A 19,742-nucleotide genomic window follows, 5' to 3' on the forward strand; every position below is an offset into this window, starting at 1 on the left:
TCTTCAATTTCAATTTTTGCCATCATAAAAGAGCTGCTATTAATATTTTCCTTTTTCTGGTCACTTTGAGATAGACCTAGTGATGTTATTTCTGGGTCAAAGGAGTTCACAGTGTGATTGGTTTTTTGTGCATAGTTCCAAATTGCTCTCCAGAATGATTGGAGTAATTTGCAACTTTTCTCCTTCTTCTCCAACGTGGGTTATTTTCCTTTTCTGTCATATCGGCCAATCTGATAGGTGTCAGAATTGTTTTACTTTGGATTTTTGTAATCAATAAATATAATATTAATATAACAGTAAATATATCAAATATTTATTATAATATTAATAATATAATATTTAAATATATTTCATATGATTACAGATAGTTTGATTTTTACTGAAAATTGCCTGCTCATATCCTTTGACCATTTATCAATCGGGGAAGACATTATTAAAGTTTGACCCATACCCCAGAGATAAAATAAACAGGAAAGGAAATTGTGGGCTTCCCCTCCCCCCCCCAAGAGATGTAAAGTCAATGATGGAATAACGACAGAATAGCGGAGGAAAAAATTCCGGGGATTGGGCTGCTCGTGAGCTTTCGCTGGAGAGGACTGTGCCAGAAACCAAGTTTAGGAAGCAGATGGGCCAGTGACCAGGGAGAATCTTTGGAAGTAGTTTCAGGAACGCGTTAGGGTCTGGAGTCGGATCGCAAAGAACTGAGGAGTGGCAAGAACTGAATGAGCGTTTGGTGGTGGAGTTTAAAGAGACAGGATGGTTAACGTAAGGAGACGGAAGAACTAAACTGACCAATTAATGACTTATTAAGTCGGCACTGTAGCACGTCACTATGCATTTTCCCTCCTTTCTTTCCTTCTTTCTTTCTTTTTTTTTTTTTAATTAATTACTTTTTTTTTTTTTTTTTTCTGAGGCTGGGGTTAAGTGACTTTCTCTGGGTGTTAAGTGTCTGAGAGCAGATTTGAACTCGGGTCCTCCTGAATTCAGGGCTGGTGCTCTATCCACTTCGCCACCTAGCTGACCCCCCCTCCTTTCTTTCTTCAGGAAGCTTAATTCCAAAAGCTGGAGTTCCGGTATCCTTTTGGGTCCACAGGATGAGAACACAGGCAGATCTTGTAAGGGGTCACCTCTCTGGTAATAAATACTCGGCATTGGAACTGACAAGGAGGACAAAAACGCCTGGGAGAAGACGGGGCGGGGCCAGCAGCGGGAGAGGGCGGGATAATTAAGTCGCGTCGTGCAGGGGGCGTGCCTACGTGTAGCTCCGGCGGTGGGGGCGGGATCTGTCAGCGGCGTGATGGCGTCACGCGCCGCCCCTCCGTCCCGGCGAGTGCCGGTTACAGCTGTGACTCCTCCCTTGTTCTAGTCCGTCCCACGGCCGAGTCCCTGTCCCTCCTCCCGCCGGTTCTCGGCTCGGGCTCCGGCTCGCGGCGGGCGCGATGGCGGAGGCCGTGGAGCGCACAGACGAGCTCGTCCGCGAGTACTTGCTCTTCCGCGGCTTTACGCACACGCTGCGGCAACTGGACGCGGAGATCAAAGCTGACAAGGAGAAGGGGTTCCGGGTGAGGAGGCCGCCGCGGGGTTCCGGGGATCCTCGGGGGGGGGGGGGGGGGGCGGTCGGCGGGCACGGCCGGACGCAGGAGGCATCCCCGGACCTCCGGCCGGCCGAGCCTGCACGTGTGAGGCAGGGAGCTCTCCGACTTAGGGTGTTCGGAGCTTTGCTCTGCCGCCGTCTCGCGGGAAACAGGCTCCTCCGCCCCGCGCCCGCCGGCCTTCGGGCATTTACGGAGCACCTGCAGTGGGCGAGGGGCGCAGGTGGTTCGTGTCTGGCCTGGTCCCGGGAGTGAGTGGCAGCCCCCGGTGACTTTGCACATAGCTGGAGCGTGAATGCGGCGTTACGCCCTGCTCCACCGTTCCGAGGTACTTATTAAGTGCCTGCTGTATGCAGTGCTGGTGCTGGGGACACCTGGCGGAACGACTCCCGACTCCCTTTTGCCCTGTGTTACTCCTCATTGGTCAGGGGTGGCCTCTGACCTCCGAGGCCCTTCTAGCTCTGGATCTCTGGCGCGGTGGCCTGTGCTTGGTTCGTAGAAGGGAGCCAGCCATCACTCCGAAAGCCGGAGGCGGCCGTTACAGAGCTCCCCCTCTTTGGTATCCTCCTCAGCGCTCAGCGCAGAGCCTGGCCCGTTAGGGAGTGCTGGCCGCCCTCTACACGCCAGAACGCGGACCCCAGCGCCCTGGAACTGGGAGGGACCGCGGGGTCACACCGCCCTCACTGTGCCAGATGAGGACACCGAGACTCCGTAGAAAGCACTGGGTTCGAATGCTGCCATTTTCTGAGTCTCTGTCCGAGTCCGGTTTATAAAGAAGTGCTAACGTTTCTTTGCTTCGCAGCAGAAGGAAGCTGTATTAATCGTACGTTCCCGCTGTCCCTGTCCGTCCGCTTGTCTGTCCCGCTTTGCTCCCAGGTGGACAAGATTGTGGATCAGCTGCAGCAGTTAATGCAGGTCTATGACCTGGCGGCGCTCCGAGATTATTGGAGCTATCTTGAGCGGCGCCTCTTCAGCCGACTGGAGGACGTGTACCGGCCCGCCGTCAACAAATTAAAGACCAGCTTGTTCCGTTTTTATCTCATCTATACCATCCAGGTGCCTGGGGGGGGGGGGGGACTTTGTCTGAAGCAAGTATAATTTATTTTCCACAAAGAGGAAATGTTCTAATCAGAAAAAGATTATAATTGAACCACAAAAGAGGACCCGGGAAGTGGCTGTGCGTTTTTTGTTCTTTCTTGGTATCATTATGACACTAAAAACCCCAGTGTGCCTCTCCGCTTCCTAGTTCTCTCCTTCAAGCCTTAGGTTCTCTTTTCCTATCCACTTCGTGGTAAAGTTTTTTTCTTGGTCTGAAGAACAGATCCTTTTTTACATGAAAATCATGAATTACAGTGACAAGTTGTAATCTTGCATTCATTGGGGTCTGTGAGTCACACCTGAAAATAGTGACGGGCCTGAGCTCCACCCCTATTTCCTTCATGATATTTGGAACAAGGACTTTAGGGAAGGAGTAATTTAAATGAGTAGTGGAGGCTTCAGAATTACTGTTGGATGTGCAGGGTATACGGAGGCCGTGTGTAAAATGTATGCTCTGGTATAGAGAAATCTCACTCTCTGTTTTGTGTCCTTGACAGACAAACAGAACTGACAAAGCACAGGAGTTCTTTGTGAAGCAGGCCACCGAACTCCAGAACCAAGCTGAGTGGAAGGACTGGTTCATCCTACCTTTTCTCCCGTCTCCAGACACCAACCCCACCTTTGCCACCTACTTCTCCCGGCAGTGGGCAGACACTTTCATTGTGTCCCTCCACAACTTCCTGAGCGTCCTGTTTCACTGCATGCATATCCTTTCTTTTGTTTGGGAATGGACCACGGGGAGGACTTTTTGGAATGATTGCTCCCATGGATTTTCTCTCAGTACTCTGCACAATTTCACTTGTTGCTCTGGCATCTCATATTTTTATTTTCCCAGTGCTTTATTCTTTTAATATGTAAAGTATTATAAGAAATACCTTGCATAATATTTGAGAGGCAGCATACTATAATTGATAGTGGAATTAGAAAGACCTGGGTTCAAGTGCCACCTTTCCCTCTCACTAGCTGTGTCAACATGAGCAAATCATTGGATCTCTGATTCTCAAGCAACTCTCAAAATGACGCTATTTACTACCACAAACCCCCAAAGGATCAAAGCTGTGTTTTTAGTTATTCTTTTTTTTTTTTTTATATATATATATATATATTTTATAATATTATCCCTTGTATTCATTTAAAGCTGTATTTTTAAAGATTTGTCTGGGGGTTACTTGCTGGAGGGATTAGGCTGCTACTATCCAACAGTAGACCATATTACCTGAATCATATTTTTCTTCACTGGGTCATGGACACTCAAGTAGCCAAAGAGAGAAGAAATTTATTGCCTAGCCAAATCTGCCATCACTGAGGGTACTTCATGATCTCAGGGACATCATTTAACTTAAATGTGATAACCTAGAAATTTACAACAGAATGAAAATGAGAATTTTTTTCTTTTTTTGGCTACTTTCACCTTTTACTCAATTCTGGCAGCAAATGGAATTCTTTTACTGAGAACCCTGGGAAGAAGCAGGAATTACAGGAATATGATGAAATGGGTTTGATTTTGTTGTTGTTGTTGTTGTTTTAATTCTGAGGCTGGGGTTAAGTGACTTGCCCAGGGTCACACAGCTAGGAAGTGTTAAGTGTCTGAGACTAGATTTAAACTCGGGGTCTCCTGAATTCAAGGCTGGTGCTCTATCCACTGCGCCACCTAGCTGCCCCCAATTTTGTTTTTTCAATTTAGATGACCATTTAGATATAATGTTTAATCATTTTTATCATTGAAGGTAGTTGCTTAGATCCAGAAGCCTATGGCCTTCATTCTCTCTTTTCTTGCCTTGGAATACTAGAGAGAAAAGGGGAGCTTTTTGAATTGGGACACCTGATGAAGTACTGATAAGTTCTTATTTAGCAAGTCCCACCCATTGGGTGCTGTCTCTGCCTTTGGGAGGAACCATTTTCTGGTGGTATTGAGAAAAACTTTTTACTTGGTTTTTGCCCTTATCTTTTGAGCAAGAGATTTTGGAGTGGAGACATTGGTTACTTGGGTCAGAACTAATTTGAAATTTTGCCTGTTTGAAAGAAATGCTTCTGTGTTATTGTCAGACTATTTTGGTGATAGGAAATAGGAAGTTGATAGTTTAAAGACAGGAAGCAGTATTAGATGAAAATGTGGTTTGGGAAAAGCTTTACTTTAAAAAAACCTGTTCATCAGTTTTTAGCTTTAGAGCTGGGTGTGACCTCAGAAGCCATTCAGGCTAACCCCCTCAATTTAATAGTTATGAGAACTAAAGCCCAGGGTCAGTAAATGACTTGTCCAAAGTCACATAAGTATTAAGTTGCTGAGGCAGGATTTGAACTTATCAATTCCATGTCCAGTACTTTAAATAAATAACAAGCTGCCTTAATGTTTTGTTGCTGCTTTTAAAAAAGCAATGCTGCCACTTTCCGATGCTTTCATTTATCCTTCCTGTGTCAAATAAAACCTTCCCTTACAATAGGGAAGTATAATTAAACAAAGTAAATCAACAGGCTGGCCATGTTTGATTATGTATACTTTATTCCACACCTGTAATCCACCACCTCTCCATTGAAAGGAAGGAAGCATTTAGTTTAGTTACTTCATTGAGAATCCTGCTGCCTTTATTTTTATTGACCTGCTATCTTTTCTTGTTGTTTTCCTTCATGTTATTGCCATGTATTTTGTTCTCCTGGTTCTGCTTCTTTAAACTTTGCTTTCTCTATTTAAACTGAGGCTGTTAGGTGTCAGGATGTTAGTAAGACCCTTTGTCCCAAACTAAAAAGGTGAATGCAGGTGGATATCTGAGTGATTGTATAAGCTCAAGAATACTTTGTCATACAATATTAAAAATCTTGCCCTACAAAGGAGGTCTGTCCTTGTTCAGTTTGGAAAGAGGGAAGCAAATGGATGATCCTTTTCCTCCATCTGATAGATTTTCACATTTCTCAGCAGACCAATTGGCCACATGCCTGCTGAGTCACAAGACTCCAAGATCTCCTCCAGTCAACTGCCTCTTGTTAGCTGGCTAAAGGCTGGCTTTGGTGTTATGTAGTTACAACTGAAAAAAAAAATTTGACTGGGGATGGGAAAATATGGTTTTAAAAATGATCACTGTAAAAAAATTCAAATGTTAAAAAATCAAAATTTTTGTCATTTGGTAGAAATCTTAAATTTGGCTTTTTAATGTCTGTATTTGCTGGTTAGACAAACTTTTACATCCTCCTGTGTTTTAGTGGCACTGTGTACTATTGGAAATTAAGTCAGTTATAGAGTATTAATACTGATAAAAAAAAAAAACAGCTGACATTTATGTAACATGTTAAAGTTCACAAATATCTCATTTGATCTCCATCTGATGAATTGTAGGTAGTATCAATATCCCCCATTTTGCAGATGAAGAAACTCAGGTTCAAAAAAGGAAGTAACTTGTTTAAGGTTACACCACTACGAAGTGGCAGAACTGGTATTTAGACCTAGGTCTTCTAGTTCCAAGGCCAGTCCTCCTTGTACCTCCCTAGAGCTGCCATAGTTGAAAGTTTCATGAAACATTTAAAAAGGGTGCTCTGCCATTAAACATCTGTAATGTGTCACGAGGATGTAGAAATTGTTGGCAAACATTTGCAGGAGAGCTTATTCTTTAACTTGGTGCACCAGTGCCAGTAATCCTCAACTTTGAGGCCGAGTGTCAGAGAACTTCTCAGGTACAAGAGGAGAACGAAGTTCTGCGTCAGAAGGTTTGTTCTGTTTGTTCTGGTGGGCCTCGCTCATTCCAAAGCACTTCCTTCTGCTTTCTGGAAGTGAGATTCTGCAGCAGCAGTAGCCATGAAGGGGAAGTGACTGCACTCTGGGTATAGGAGCTTGATCAGGGCAGTAATTTGCAAAGTTTGAGGCCTCTACCACTTAAAAATCAGACCACTTCAGTATTTCTGTTTTCTGGATACCATAAATCTGGATTGTTTTTTAGTTGTGGAAATGGCTTCTGGGTAGCTCTTTGGCTTTCAATTTCCTTGGCTCGGTGGATTATCCAGAATTGGATCATATGTGTCCATGGACTGAATTGTTTGAAGAGTTCCCTTTCATGCCTAAAATGAGCAAGTTAGATCTTGGGAAAAAAGACTAATTACAGCTTGTTTAACCCTGAGGCTGTACAAATCTCTAGGCTTTTTTGGGGAAGCACGAATTTGGTCCTAATATCTAAGATGAAGTAACTAAAAGAAACCATTTTATTTTTCACACTTAAAAACTTCTGTAGCAAAGTGATATTTTACCAACTCTTCTCCCATTTTCAATGCTAATTTTTCTGGGCACAAAAAATAGTGAAGATTGGGATTGGCTTGAATTCAGTGCACTAGAGAACAGATTGAAAAATGGAGAAAAATTAGTGGGTAATCATAATTCTTGGCACTCATGGGTAAAAGTGAGTCTGTGCATTGTACATTAAAGAAATAGGAGACAGGAAAGTGTTTTTAGGAGAGAATTAACTAGGCTGTATCAAAGAGGAGGAAGAGCTGTGGGTATATAAGCGATATCTTCCTTTTGCTATTCCCAAGTGATAATTGCACCCAAACCTAGCTTTTAGACCTTTAGAACATGAATTTATTGAGATGTAGTTGTGGTTAGATGAACCAAAAAAGAACTAGAACTTTTATTGGGTGGAATACCAATATGCTAATGTCTAGGGTTTAAGTGTCTTTTCCATCTGAGACTTCATTATTCCCCAAGGTCTGTTCCCGCTTCCCTCTTGCAGCTCACATACTCTCCTAAGGAGAGTCTTCTGGAATTGGTGATGAGCCTCTTTAGTTTTAGTGAGGCGGCTTTTTGGGGGAGGAGATGGTGTTTCGTCAGGTTCATACTTGAAACCTATCTTACTTGTGAGGACCCACATCTTTGCCCTGTCATCGCTTTTGAGGAGGCCTCCATTCTGGTTATGACAAGAGCTGATATTTCTATAGCACTTGGTGTAATACATACATAGTCTCCTTTTAATACTGTGAGGCGGGTTCTCCTATTCTCACTTTATACCTGAGGAAACCAAAGTGCAGAGAAGTGAGATTTTTCAGGATTGCAGAACTAGGAAGCCTGAGGTAGATTTGAACCTAGAACATGTTGAAGGCCATTCTAATATTGTAGCTACCTTTATTCTACCTTGATTAAGTTGAATAAAAGCCTGTCCCAAATACTTAAAGTGAAATTGTCAGACCAGTGATATTCATAGAATTTTTTGATGGTCTTCCTTCCAATGAAAATGTGTTTGCTACCTTCTCACCCATCCAGTAGTTACAATTTTGGGATTTCATGTTTTCTGTTTTTCAAATAGTAAGAGATATGATTGTTGTAAATAGGGGAAAAAGTTCTTTAATGCCACAGAGTAGTACCACATGTGATTATTGCAGTAGTTGTATTGATATGGCAGACTTACTTTTTTAGTTCTCTTTCAGAAAAGATTGTAAGATGGTGAGATAGTGTTATGGACTTGATAAAGCTAGAAAGCATCATAGACATGAGGGAAGATCAGGTGAGAATACCTTCTAACTCAGCCCCATCCCTACATAGCTTTTTGCATTGCAAGCAGAAATCCATCGAATGAAGAAAGAAGAGCAGCAGCTTGAGGAGGAAGAGGCAGTGGTCCAACACAAACTCCCTCATTATGTGTCCAATATGGACCGCCTGGGAGACTCAGAACTGTGAGTTCAAGGGGCATTTACTAGATTGGGGAGAATTGTTTATCCTCTTGGTATTTTTTTGATCTACTTTTTATCCCAAAGTATTATTTTAATAATGCATTTATTTCATTACTGTACCCTAAACACACTATCTTACTCTGTGTTGAGGAAGTCATCCCAGAACGTCTTTCATCATGTACTGTCCTTCTTTTCAGAGAGTTATGAGCTCAGCCTTTTGTACTCTTAGTACTGCTTTCTAAGATGGGTTACCTGCATGTAGTTGTATGAAGTTTTAGCTGAGAAAATGAATAGACATTTTAGTCTTTGACACTTTAGTCATTGAGAAATAGCCAGTTAAGGCAGAGCCTTTTACTGATGAAACTTTCTCAGTTTCTTAACACTAGACCTCTGTAAGAAGGATAGAGAAGTTGTGTTCTCATTCCCAGATAAGCTGCAGATCCCATTAATACTAAGAAACAGCGCCAAGAAAACTTATAGCTTACAGCTTGTCCAAACAGCCTGACACAGTATGCCTCCTGCAGTCCCAGGAGCTCTGTGGTCCTGCTGGGCCTTTCTCCTCCTCTGAAACAACGTTATGTTTCTCTTTTGACTAGTGTCATGGTATGTAGCCAGAGGAGTGCCTCACTGTCTCATTCTCCCAAGATGGGCTTCTTCTCTGCCCTGTTGCCTCAGAGTAAGAAGAGTCCCTCTAGAATGTCTCCAGCTCCAGGTCCCCCTCAGGCGCAATCCTCAGTAAAAAAAGAATTATCCAACAATCAGGTGAGTGCCTAATTTCTGCCTGTTATGCAGTGGTTCCCAAATACATCTCTGATGGTATTTCCAAGGTAGCTGGTCACTTATATTTATCTTCACATTATACATTAGAACCTAGGTTTCTTTACTTTAAAGTTATATCTTTTTTTTTTTTTTTTTTCCCTTCTTGTGTCTTTCTTGATATTAAAATGGCAGGATCTGGATAATCAGAGGAACTAAGGGGATGGAGAGGAAAGGTGTCATTTCCTTCTCATATCAAATCTTTAATTCTGAAATCAGAGCTTTCCCATTGACTGTTGTGTGACATTCTTCTAAAGTTTTGGCTGACTCTTGAGATTCACTGCTGCCTTCAAACTGATTGAAATTAACTCTAACCATGATACACAATAATCTTTGAAACTTTGCTTCCCCTTTCTAATATTGAAATGAGTAGCTTACAGTAATTGTGACTGAAGAGTGAATTTTAAAATCTGAAAATTTAGACATAACAAAATCAAAATCTGCTGAGGAATCTTCATAGCAGGCTTTAGAATCATAGCCCAAGAAGTATTTGCTGTTTCTTCAAAGGATTTTCACCTTTTCAATTTTCCAAGAAGCTTGCAGTGTACTTGCTTCTGAGCTAACTTCCATCTAATAATCAAAATGCCCTACTGAGATTTCTTCCCTTTCCCCCTCTACCCCCTCCCAGGGGGTACTTGCTATAAAGTTAATAGATTTTATTTAGACAAGTGGCTTTTAAACTATCATACCATGTTGGTTGAGTGGGATTGCTCCTCTTAGAATTAGTATGAAGACTGGCAGCTGGTTTAACCTGTTTTGTTTTTCCCTCTAATACCTCATTCAGTTGCCTCATCCAGTGGCACATGGTAAATACTTCATAAATATTGGTTGAGTTGAATTCTCATAATGAACTCCAGTTAAAGGTAATGGAGCATCTTAGTGGTTCCATGTTACTATGATATCTGGTTTGTTGGTCCTAAGGTCACTACTGAAAACACATGTAGTTTCCTTTTTGTTATAGTTCATTATTGGCAAATTGGGGTGAAAAGTAGTCAACTGTAGTATCATCATCATGACTAATGTTTATTTTATACTAACCAAGTGCTAAATTAAGTACAAACTGCTTAACCTAGCATTCAGAGCTCTTCTTGCTCGATCACAGCTTCACTTTTTAAGATTCCTTCATTACTTTCTTTTCTTTACAATGTGTTCCATCCAAGGGGAACTATGTTATTACTACTTTCCTATCTTTGGGCCTTTGTTCATGTTATTTTTTCTACTTGGAATGCCTTCCTCATGCTAATCTCTACTTGTCAAAATTGTACATGCTTTTCAAAGTCCATCTCAAACATTGCCTCCTTTTTGAAACATCCCCTGAAACCCTACCTCCTAACTCCCAAGGCTGTGATCTTTTACTTCATAGATTTTTCTTGAACCTCTTATATCATTTATATTTTATCTTAAAGAATAGTTATTTATATGCTTTTGTTAAGTACAATATATAAATAAGTATAATTGCTTACATACTTATTCCATTCTAATTTATAAACTCCTTAAAATAAATGCATAGTTGGGCCTTCTGTGAAATATTCAGCACAACTTCTAATACAGATTAGATTCCCAATAAATACTTTTTTTTTTTTTTCTGATCACTGTTTTTTATAATATTTTGGAAGTGTTTGGGAGAAAAATCCCAGCTATGGTTAAACTTTTCAAGTAGTTTCTCTATGGGTCCTGGGACATGAATTCCTCTATACTGTAATACAATAGACATTTATTAAGTGCCTGCCATGTTCAAGCTTTGTTGGCATTGGGGGCACAGATGAAAAAGTATGGACTCTAGGAACTTAGAATGCAATAAAGGGCATTAGATATGTATACAAATACATGGGATATAAGATACCATATTTTGGAAACAAAATCCTGAATCCCAAATAAGGGCACATATAATGATAAACAACCTCAGGATGTGTGAAGCAGTTTAAGCTTTTTTTTTTTTTTTTAATAATAGCTTTTTATTCTTCAAAATGCATACAGAAGTAATTTTCAACATGCAGTTTAAACTTTTAATACATTCTAGCTGAAGTGGGTGTGAAAACTAAAAAGAGCTCACACATGTGTTTACAAAAGGCAGAGCCTAGCCTTTTATCCCTGATCCTGATTGTGGATCCCTCTTCCATTCCCCATTGTCTGGGAAGATGAGCTTAACATACTTTCCCAATTCTCTTACAACATGTGCTCCTTAATATGTCCTCCCTCCCGTTACCTAGGGTGTATGAAACTAATGAGCCTTAGCTCCTCCTGAGGAGAAGCTAATATCTATGAAGCAGTTAAACATGCATATTCTAGCTAAGCTATGATCTCTGTCTTTTTTTTTTTAAACCATACAACTAGTTCTGTCCAGTTTTCCCTAGTTCAACTGGGTTCAGGAGCTCCCTTGCTCATGTTCCAATCTTCTGGATTTCCTCCACTATAGAAACAGCTTCTTGTGTCTTACACATATGATCAAAACGGAGGGTAGATGCAGCCAGAATTCTTGAAGGAAATTTAAGTAGATCACTTTCAGGTGAGAGGAGAGTAGACAAGGCTTCTTAGGAGGAGCAGCAGCACAGAACCTTGAAGGAACAGAGATTCTGAGAGTCAGACATATCAATGGGGCATGACCTAGTGAAATGAATGGGGACTAGAGAAGGCAGGGGAAGAATTGGTATTAGACCTAATGGCCTTGGTAGTACCAGCTTTGCTACATCTTCCCTCCTTTCTCAGTATAAATGTAGTTGACAGCATTCTTGGTCAGTGGATAAGCTTCCTTACAAACATATTTTCCCCCTTTGTTGTCAGGAGCCTAACTTGCTATCGCAGACACTGGTATGGGAAAGCTGATCATAATATCTGAACTATGTATAGCTACTTGTTGACGTTCAGCATCTTCTCTTTAAAAAAAAATAGATGTTGGTGATACCAGTTTTCCCCATATTTCTTCATTTTCCCCCTCTCAGCAAACCATCCCATATAACAGAACTTTTTTAATGAAAAAAACAAGAAAAAATTTGTTTAGTGATTAATACATTGAAAAAATGCTGAAAATATATGCATTGTTCCACCTCTTCAAAAGAATGGTAAAGATATATTCTTATATCTTATATCTCTTCTTTGAGGTTATGCTTGCTTTTTATAATTTTGCAATATCTATTTTAGATTGTTTTGTTTGAAATTCTTTCCATTTCCATTGTCATTGTGTTATTTCTTAGCTTTGCTTACTTTACTGTGCCTAAGTTTGTGTTTAGTCTTTCTGTGCTTCTTTGTATCCATACATTTATTGTTTCTTATAGCACAGTAATATTCCACTACATTCATGTACAACAATTTTAGTAATTCCTCAGTTTATGGACTTTATTTTCAGTTCTTTGCTATCCTCAAAAATGTTGCTATAAATGTATTGGTGTATATTGGGACTTTCTTTTTGTCACTTATGTCTTTGGAAAATATATAATAGTGGAATCTTATTGTAATGTTTGCTTAGTTGCAAATTACATTCTAAAATGATTCATAATTTCAAAAATTAATGTGCTTATTTTTCTACAGATTTTCCAACATTGATTTTTTTCCTATTCTTTGTCATTGTTGTTTAACCCTGAATTGTTTTGATTTTATTTCTTTCTCATGGTTCTTATGGTTTCATTAGTTTTTAATTTATCTTTTGAGAATTGTAAACTGTTCATATTATTTAATCACTTATCTGTTAGAGAATTGGTTTTGGTCTTAAATGTTTCTCTTAGTTGTTTATCTTGAATACCAAAACATTATTTGAAAAATTAGATTTTTTTTCCATTTGACTACTTTTCTTCTTATTTTAGATACATTAATTAATTTTTGATTTCTTCTGATTCTGCTCCCGTATAAATAGGACAAGTAGAAAACAGTTAGTAAATCTGAATGTTTATAGATTCCTAGACATGTAACTAAGGAGAGTAGCACACATTCCTGTTTAACCATACCAGAATTTTTTTCTTCCAAATTTTATACTGAGTGGATTGCTATAAGTATCCTAAAATTTCTTTTAAGAATTCTAGATAGTATAATCAGTTTTATATGTCACTTTTCACTAACATCATCTTGCCAAAACCATAGAGAGTGCTGTGATACTTTTCCATTTTACAGGGGGTTTTGTGGCATCTTTTTTTTTTTTTTTTTTTTTTAAATTTTGTTATCTTAGAGTCTTCTAAGTATTACTAGACGAAGGTCATTATTTTCAATTTGTAGATCTTGAAAACTAAGCTAGAGAAGTGGTGATATTCTTTTCATTATATATAATTATTGTTAGAAATATAAATAAAAGCTTAAAAATCCAGATTTCCTGACTGAATTTATGGAACCATTGACCTTCTGCTTGGCTGAAACAGTGAAATTTAAATTTTCTTGAAAAAAAAAAAGACATATTAAATTTAAGCTGACAGCCATATGGTGGCTCTTCTTTCTGTTCTGTCTGTCTGCTGAGGCCTGGCCATAACCTGAAATTGAATTTCCATTGTCTGACTCTTGTCTTCTAGATCTTTAAAGCAAAGGAAGCCATGACAGGAGTCAAAGATGGAAAGAACATCTTCAGTGGCTTATCTACTGGAGAACCTGGCTTGGCCCATCATCGGCAGAAGCGCCTGCAGGATCACGGCAAGGAAAGAAAAGAGCTGTTATCCAAATCTACTTTCCAGGTATGAGCCTCTATCGCCATAAGAGCCACCAACTATTCTTCTATATATTCCCTTATCAATTGTAGATTATCCCTTACAACTCAAATTTTATTTATTAAATATGTTCTGATTTCTAAGTCATGTAGAAATATTTGTTGTCTTTTTCTTCATTTTGTTTATAAAGGATTGTTTTTGCTTAACTAATTTAAACTGAATTTTGTTTGATGGTTCATTAGAGGGCATTTTTTGGTATTTTCTTTCCTCCCTGTCCCTCTTTTTTTTTTTTTTTTTTGGTTTGGTTCTTTTCCATACTAGCATAGTATGATTGTTGGCTCTCTATATAATATTTCTTTACAAGTTTATTTGTACAGAATTTAGGAAGGACTCCTGTACTGTCCCCATACTTAGTTGATCATAAGGATTATAGCAGCTTCACCTATTATGTGTTTGGTCTGCTCTTATCAGCAATAAAAACTTAGGTCTTTGATGTTTGTGAAAAAGCATAGGGACAGGGTCTCCATGTTTGACAAATTGGTTGAGGAGATAATTAAGGGCAAATGGTATTGGGTTGCACTTAATGCTGCAGTAATCTATCACAGTTGGGTAAGATAGAATAATTGCTTTGGGGAAATAGAACCATGTCACCAGCCATGCAGAGACTTGCCCACAATGACCCATCTTCCTGAGTAAAGGCCTGAAGGAGGTGGGGACATCTGTAGAAGCCAAACCTCGAGCCCAGCTCTTCCTAAACTTTCTTTAAAAATACCCCCTTGAGTTGTTGAGGGTGGGCTCCCAATATGGAGATATTTCTTTATACCTCAATTAGGATAGCTCTGAAAAGAACTTTTTAAAATTCAAAAATTCACTCTCCAAGGGAGACTGAAAGTTTGTCATTGCCAGCTTGACTAAACTATAGCATGCAGGAAGCAAAGTAACGTGCAGTAAGAAAGGCTGGAACATTAGGGCGGGCTCAGGTTGTGAGTCACAAATAGAGACTGAAATAGAGTGTAGATATCCTCTATATCTTACTCATTTCATTTGCTTGAGTTAGTGTCCAGAGAAGAAAACAGAAGTTAGTGGACCAGAGGCAGAACCTTCCCTAGAGCTTCACATTGACCAAGCAGACATGACTACTAGAACTTCTGGAGCTGGCATAGAAGGGAGTGGCTTTCGACCTGAGGAGCCTTTCATTGTATTGAGCCAGGAGGAATATGGTGAACATCATTCTTCCATCATGCATTGCAGGTGAGTAACTGGCCTAGGAACAGCATAGAGATATCAGCCTATAGAATACCAGCTCATTGTCAAGACGGTCTTTACTCCTCTAACTAGAATTTTCTGCTTTCAAGGTAGCTAATAGAAACTGTTACCTGACATTGTAAGGAAGGAAGTGAAGACTGATGATGAGAATGGGAAATTATTAGCGGGAAGTTGCAATATTATCCCCAAGATGTAAAAAAAAAAAAAAAATAGAATTCTAGGAATTCAGAAGTCTTCAGGCTCCATCTTGCAAAGAGATTTAATTAAAATGATGGTGCTTTAAGGTCCTTTTCAGTATCATGATATCATGATTATGATTTTAATAAATTACCTACTTAAATCTAATTAAGGAATCATAGAAATTCAGGTTAGAAGGAACTGTAATTGTCATGTGCTTCAGTCTTCTCCCAAATTATGAATTTGAACTGCAGTAAATGACAAGGGTCATTTCCCCCCCTCCCCCATTTGAGATCTTTTGCAGAAAGTTATTTATTTACTACTTTAAAAGGCATCTAATTCCATTTTTGACAACTGATTGACAAGTAACATTTTCTTATATTTAGTCAAAATTGCTATTCTTGTGACTTCTACCAATTGGTCCAGTTTCAGCTTTCTAGAGCCAAGTAGAACAAATAATTCCTTTCATTTCTACATGTTAATAGTATTACGTGACTATTCCTCTTTATCTTCTTTTTTAATCTAGAAAGGTCCCAAGGAAATGACTTTCTATTTCCTTCTAAAGAATAGAGTATTGGGAGTGAGAACAGAAAAAGCTGTGACTTGATGGTACAAGTCTTTTCAATTGTGATAGGAGCTGAGAGAGAAACTGAGAAGAGTGATTAGTTAAAGCTTTTGTTTTCTTAGGATATATTAGGGATTTTATTAGGAATGAGTAATTCTTAGGTTCTTAGAATTTAGGATTTTCTTTGTGCTGGATTCTTAAATTTAGATAATTTAAGATACTACATTATTAATTAAATTTAAGCTTCCAGTATTATCCCTAACAAACAGAAAGTGATCTAAACTTTGTTAAGAAGAATTGCAAAGTCAAAGAAGGAGGACACTGCCGTTTATATATATATTCTTTTTCTCCTTTAGAGTGGACTGTTCTGGGAGAAGAGTTGCTAGCTTAGATGTGGATGGAGTTATCAAGGTTTGGTCTTTCAATCCTATCATGCAGACTAAAGCTTCTTCTATTTCCAAGTCACCCCTTCTTTCTTTAGAATGGGCCACTAAACGGGACAGACTGGTAAGTAATATTATTACCTGAGTTGTCATTTTTGCAGTCTTTGAATTTTCAAAAGCCAGTAGAGTTCTTAAAGTTCACTTCCTTCCTACCTGGTTAAAGAAGCCTCCTCTCCCAGTTCAAATCTGGCCACAGATACTTCTAGACAGCGTGACCCTAAGCAAGGAACTTCACCCTGTCTGCCTCAGTTTCCTCATCTGTAAAATGAGTAGAAAAGGAAACAGCAAAGCACTCTAGGGTCTCTGCCAAGAAAACAAATGGGGTCTCAAAGGATCAGACATGACTGAACAACAGTAAGCCCAACTCTGGACCATGAATTAAAGAGCCCAAGCGTTCGTGGGTATTCAGCCATCTTCTAAATTAAAAAAATAAATGAGATGATAAAAAGTTTTCCTCTCAGGTGTCTCAGCAGATAGAGCACTGGGCCTAGAGTAAGAAAGACCGAAGTTGGTGTCTGACCCTAAGACATTTAACTATGTGAACCTGGGCAAGCCACTGTCCTGCTTGCCTTAATCCACTGGAGAAGGAGTTGGCAAACTGCTCTAGTGTCTTTGCCAAGAAAGCTCCATAGACAGTATTGGTTGGACATAGCCCCACAACAGCCCTTCCAGATATATCTATATCTATATCTATATCTATATCTATATCTATATCTATATCTATATCTATATATATGTATGTATGTATAGGTATATGTATATGTGTGTATATATGTATGTATGTATGTATATGTACGTACATATACATATACACACACCCTTCGACTACATTGTCTTCATTTACAGATACATATGTGTATACATACATATGTGTGTGTTTTGTGTGTGTGTGTGTGTGTGTGTGTGTATTTATTTATTTATTTATTCTTTGACTACATTGCCTTTATTTCTTCTAGTCCCTTCCTATGTTGATCTTTTATTTATATTTGAATTATAGTTTACTTGTATAAAAATGTTGGGCTAGTGTGGAAGCTTCATAGAAGCCTTCACTTGGCCTAGGTTCATACAAGATCTAGAAAAGACCATAACACCCTTAGCAAATGTTACTGACTTTGTTCTTTTTCTTTTTTCTCTTTCACTTTTCACCTCATCAGCTTTTACTGGGAAGTGGAGCAGGGACTGTGCGTCTTTATGACACGGAAGCCAAGAAGAATCTCTGTGAGATCAGTATCAATGACGACATGCCTAGGTGAGCAAAGAACAGTTCCCTTCCCATGTATGTAGTTAGGGGAAAAGGTCAATTTATTTTTCCATCATGTTCATGTTGGAATATATCCCTCTCCACTTTTATCCCTTGTAAAAGAATAAAAAAGATAACAGTTCAGCAGAAGTAACCTGCATATTAACAATCCGACAAGATGTACAGTATTCCACATTGGAAGTTTCCTACATTTCCAGTGAAGTAAGGAAAGCATAGTTTTTCATCTCTTCTTTGAGGACAAATTTGCTATTTAATGATTATAGCACTCATTGTGTGTGAGAGAGGTACTTTTCATTTATACTTCATGCATTGTTACATTTATTATTTTCCTGGTTCAGCTGACTTTAATTTGCATCAGTTAGTGTTAGGTCTTTTTCCATGTCTTTACATGTAATCCATTTCAGTCTGAACAATTCTAATTGTTAGAAAATTTTTCCTTAAGATAATCAAAATACCCCTCCAGAAATTTGTACCCATTAGCTTTTTGAGTAATCAATATGAGTCTAATCTCTCCTCCACATGACAACTTTAGAAATACTTAAAGGTCATGCCAGCCTAAACCTTGTTCATCCATATGATTGCTTTATTTCTAGTTTTTAGCAAAAGGTGTCTCAATATTTTGATGTATATAGTACCTACATTTCTCTTTTTGATCTTTTTTCTCCTATTCATTCTTTTTCAAGAAATTTTTTTATTATTTTCTACTGCATCCAACCAACCCCTTTATAAAAATCCACCCAATATAATAAAGAATAAAAAACAGTTCAATCAACCTAAGCTATACATGAAAAGAGTGAAAGTGACATTTGTAGTATTCTATATCCTCAGTCTCCTAGCTTCACAAAAAAGTATGGGAAAAACTTTCTTATACCTTTTTTGGGAAGGAACAAGCTTGGTCACTGTAACTTCACAAGATCCAGCTTTGATTGTTTTATTGGCTATTTCCATTTATATTGTTGTTGTCATTCTCTATGTTGTTTTCTTGGTTTTGCTTCAGTTCATATAAGTCTTCCTATGTTTACATGTAACAACTTGCAGGCCACCCTCCCAAAAGAGAGGCATATACTTTATTTCCAGTTCTTTGTTATTAATGTTTCTCTACATTTTAGTTTCTGTAGAAATTCTCTTCTTACCACTGGCATTTAAAAATTTTTTATCTTAATTATATTTCATTGCTTTAATCAGTTAAATATCTGCTTCTTCATTCTCCCTTCCTTCTCCCTGCCCACTCTCTGCCATCCCAGCCACCCAAATAGTGAAAGAAAAGCAAAACCTCTGTTACAAATAACATATAGTCAAACAAAACAAATTTCTGCTTTTGCTACCTTCAAAAAAAAAAAGGAAGATAGCATTTTGGACCCTGAGACTTTTTGTTGAGTATCAGAATTCCTAATTCTTTCAAAGTTATCTATCTTTACTATGCCATTGTTATTGTATAAATCCTTTATATACCATAACTTGTAGCTATGCTCTATTCACTATTAAGGATATAGTTTGGGAATCAGGTTTTCATACTAGAAGTATCACTTTCTGTTCCTCAGAGCTTAATCTGGGTCCTAGGATTTGACCTTGTTAGAAGCAGGTGAATTACAGAATCTCAAAACTGGAAGGGACCCCCCCAAATTATCAAGTTCCACCTCTATAAGAGCACTCTTAACAAGTGGCTGTTTGGCTTCTCCTTGGAAAGATCCTATGACTGGGAATTCATGAAACCCCATAGGCAATCCATCCCAATTCTGGACAAATCTAAGTGGCAAGAAGTTTCTTCTTAAAGTAACCAAAATCTCTTTCTAGTAATTTATACCCACTATTACTCCATAGCTCCTTTAGTTGACATTCATGGCATGTTTTGCCTTAATTGCTCTTTCCTGGATATTTTCTAGCTAATTTGTATTACTTCTAAAATGTGGTTCCTGGTATTAGAATGTTTTAGATGTGGTCTGCCCAGAGAGCAATTTGGTGGGAGTCTCTTATTTGGATGCTCTTTTGTTAATAATAAATGTAATAGAACATTATTATTCTATAAGAAATGATGAGTAGACTGATTTCAGAAAAGCCTGGAAAGACCTACATAAACTGATGCTTCGTAAAGAACCAAGAGGACATTGTACACAGCAACAACAAAATTATGTGACGAACAGCTGTGAAGGACTTGGCTCTGTTAAACAATGAGGTGATTTAAGGCAATTCCAATAGCCTCTCTACATCCAGAGAGAGAATTATGGAGACTGAATGTGGATCCCAACATAGTATTTTCAC

At 38.7% G+C, this 19,742-nt stretch overlaps 1 protein-coding gene across 2 annotated transcripts in view; it reads left to right on the forward strand.

Annotated features, from left to right (window-relative positions):
• Positions 1-1,345: 1,345 nt before the first annotated feature.
• WDR91 (WD repeat domain 91) overlaps positions 1,346-19,742 on the forward strand; it is a 29,318-nt gene continuing 10,921 nt past the window's right edge. Inside the window, exons 1-10 of one of the 2 annotated variants that reach the window (XM_074267848.1) lie at positions 1,346-1,562; positions 2,469-2,648; positions 3,188-3,394; positions 6,303-6,386; positions 8,206-8,336; positions 8,930-9,095; positions 13,640-13,798; positions 14,829-15,022; positions 16,136-16,286; positions 17,377-17,471. In XM_074267848.1, the coding sequence (XP_074123949.1) occupies positions 1,440-1,562; positions 2,469-2,648; positions 3,188-3,394; positions 6,303-6,386; positions 8,206-8,336; positions 8,930-9,095; positions 13,640-13,798; positions 14,829-15,022; positions 16,136-16,286; positions 17,377-17,471 (1,490 nt within the window). In that variant the 5' untranslated portion in view covers positions 1,346-1,439. Of the gene's footprint in view, positions 1,563-2,468; positions 2,649-3,187; positions 3,395-6,302; positions 6,387-8,205; positions 8,337-8,929; positions 9,096-13,639; positions 13,799-14,828; positions 15,023-16,135; positions 16,287-17,376; positions 17,472-19,742 lie in introns of those variants that run through there. The other variant, XM_074267849.1, reaches the window with a different exon arrangement.

Source organism: Sminthopsis crassicaudata, chromosome 5, assembly GCF_048593235.1.
Source record: "Sminthopsis crassicaudata isolate SCR6 chromosome 5, ASM4859323v1, whole genome shotgun sequence".
In the NCBI taxonomy this organism is placed as follows: domain Eukaryota; kingdom Metazoa; phylum Chordata; class Mammalia; order Dasyuromorphia; family Dasyuridae; genus Sminthopsis; species Sminthopsis crassicaudata.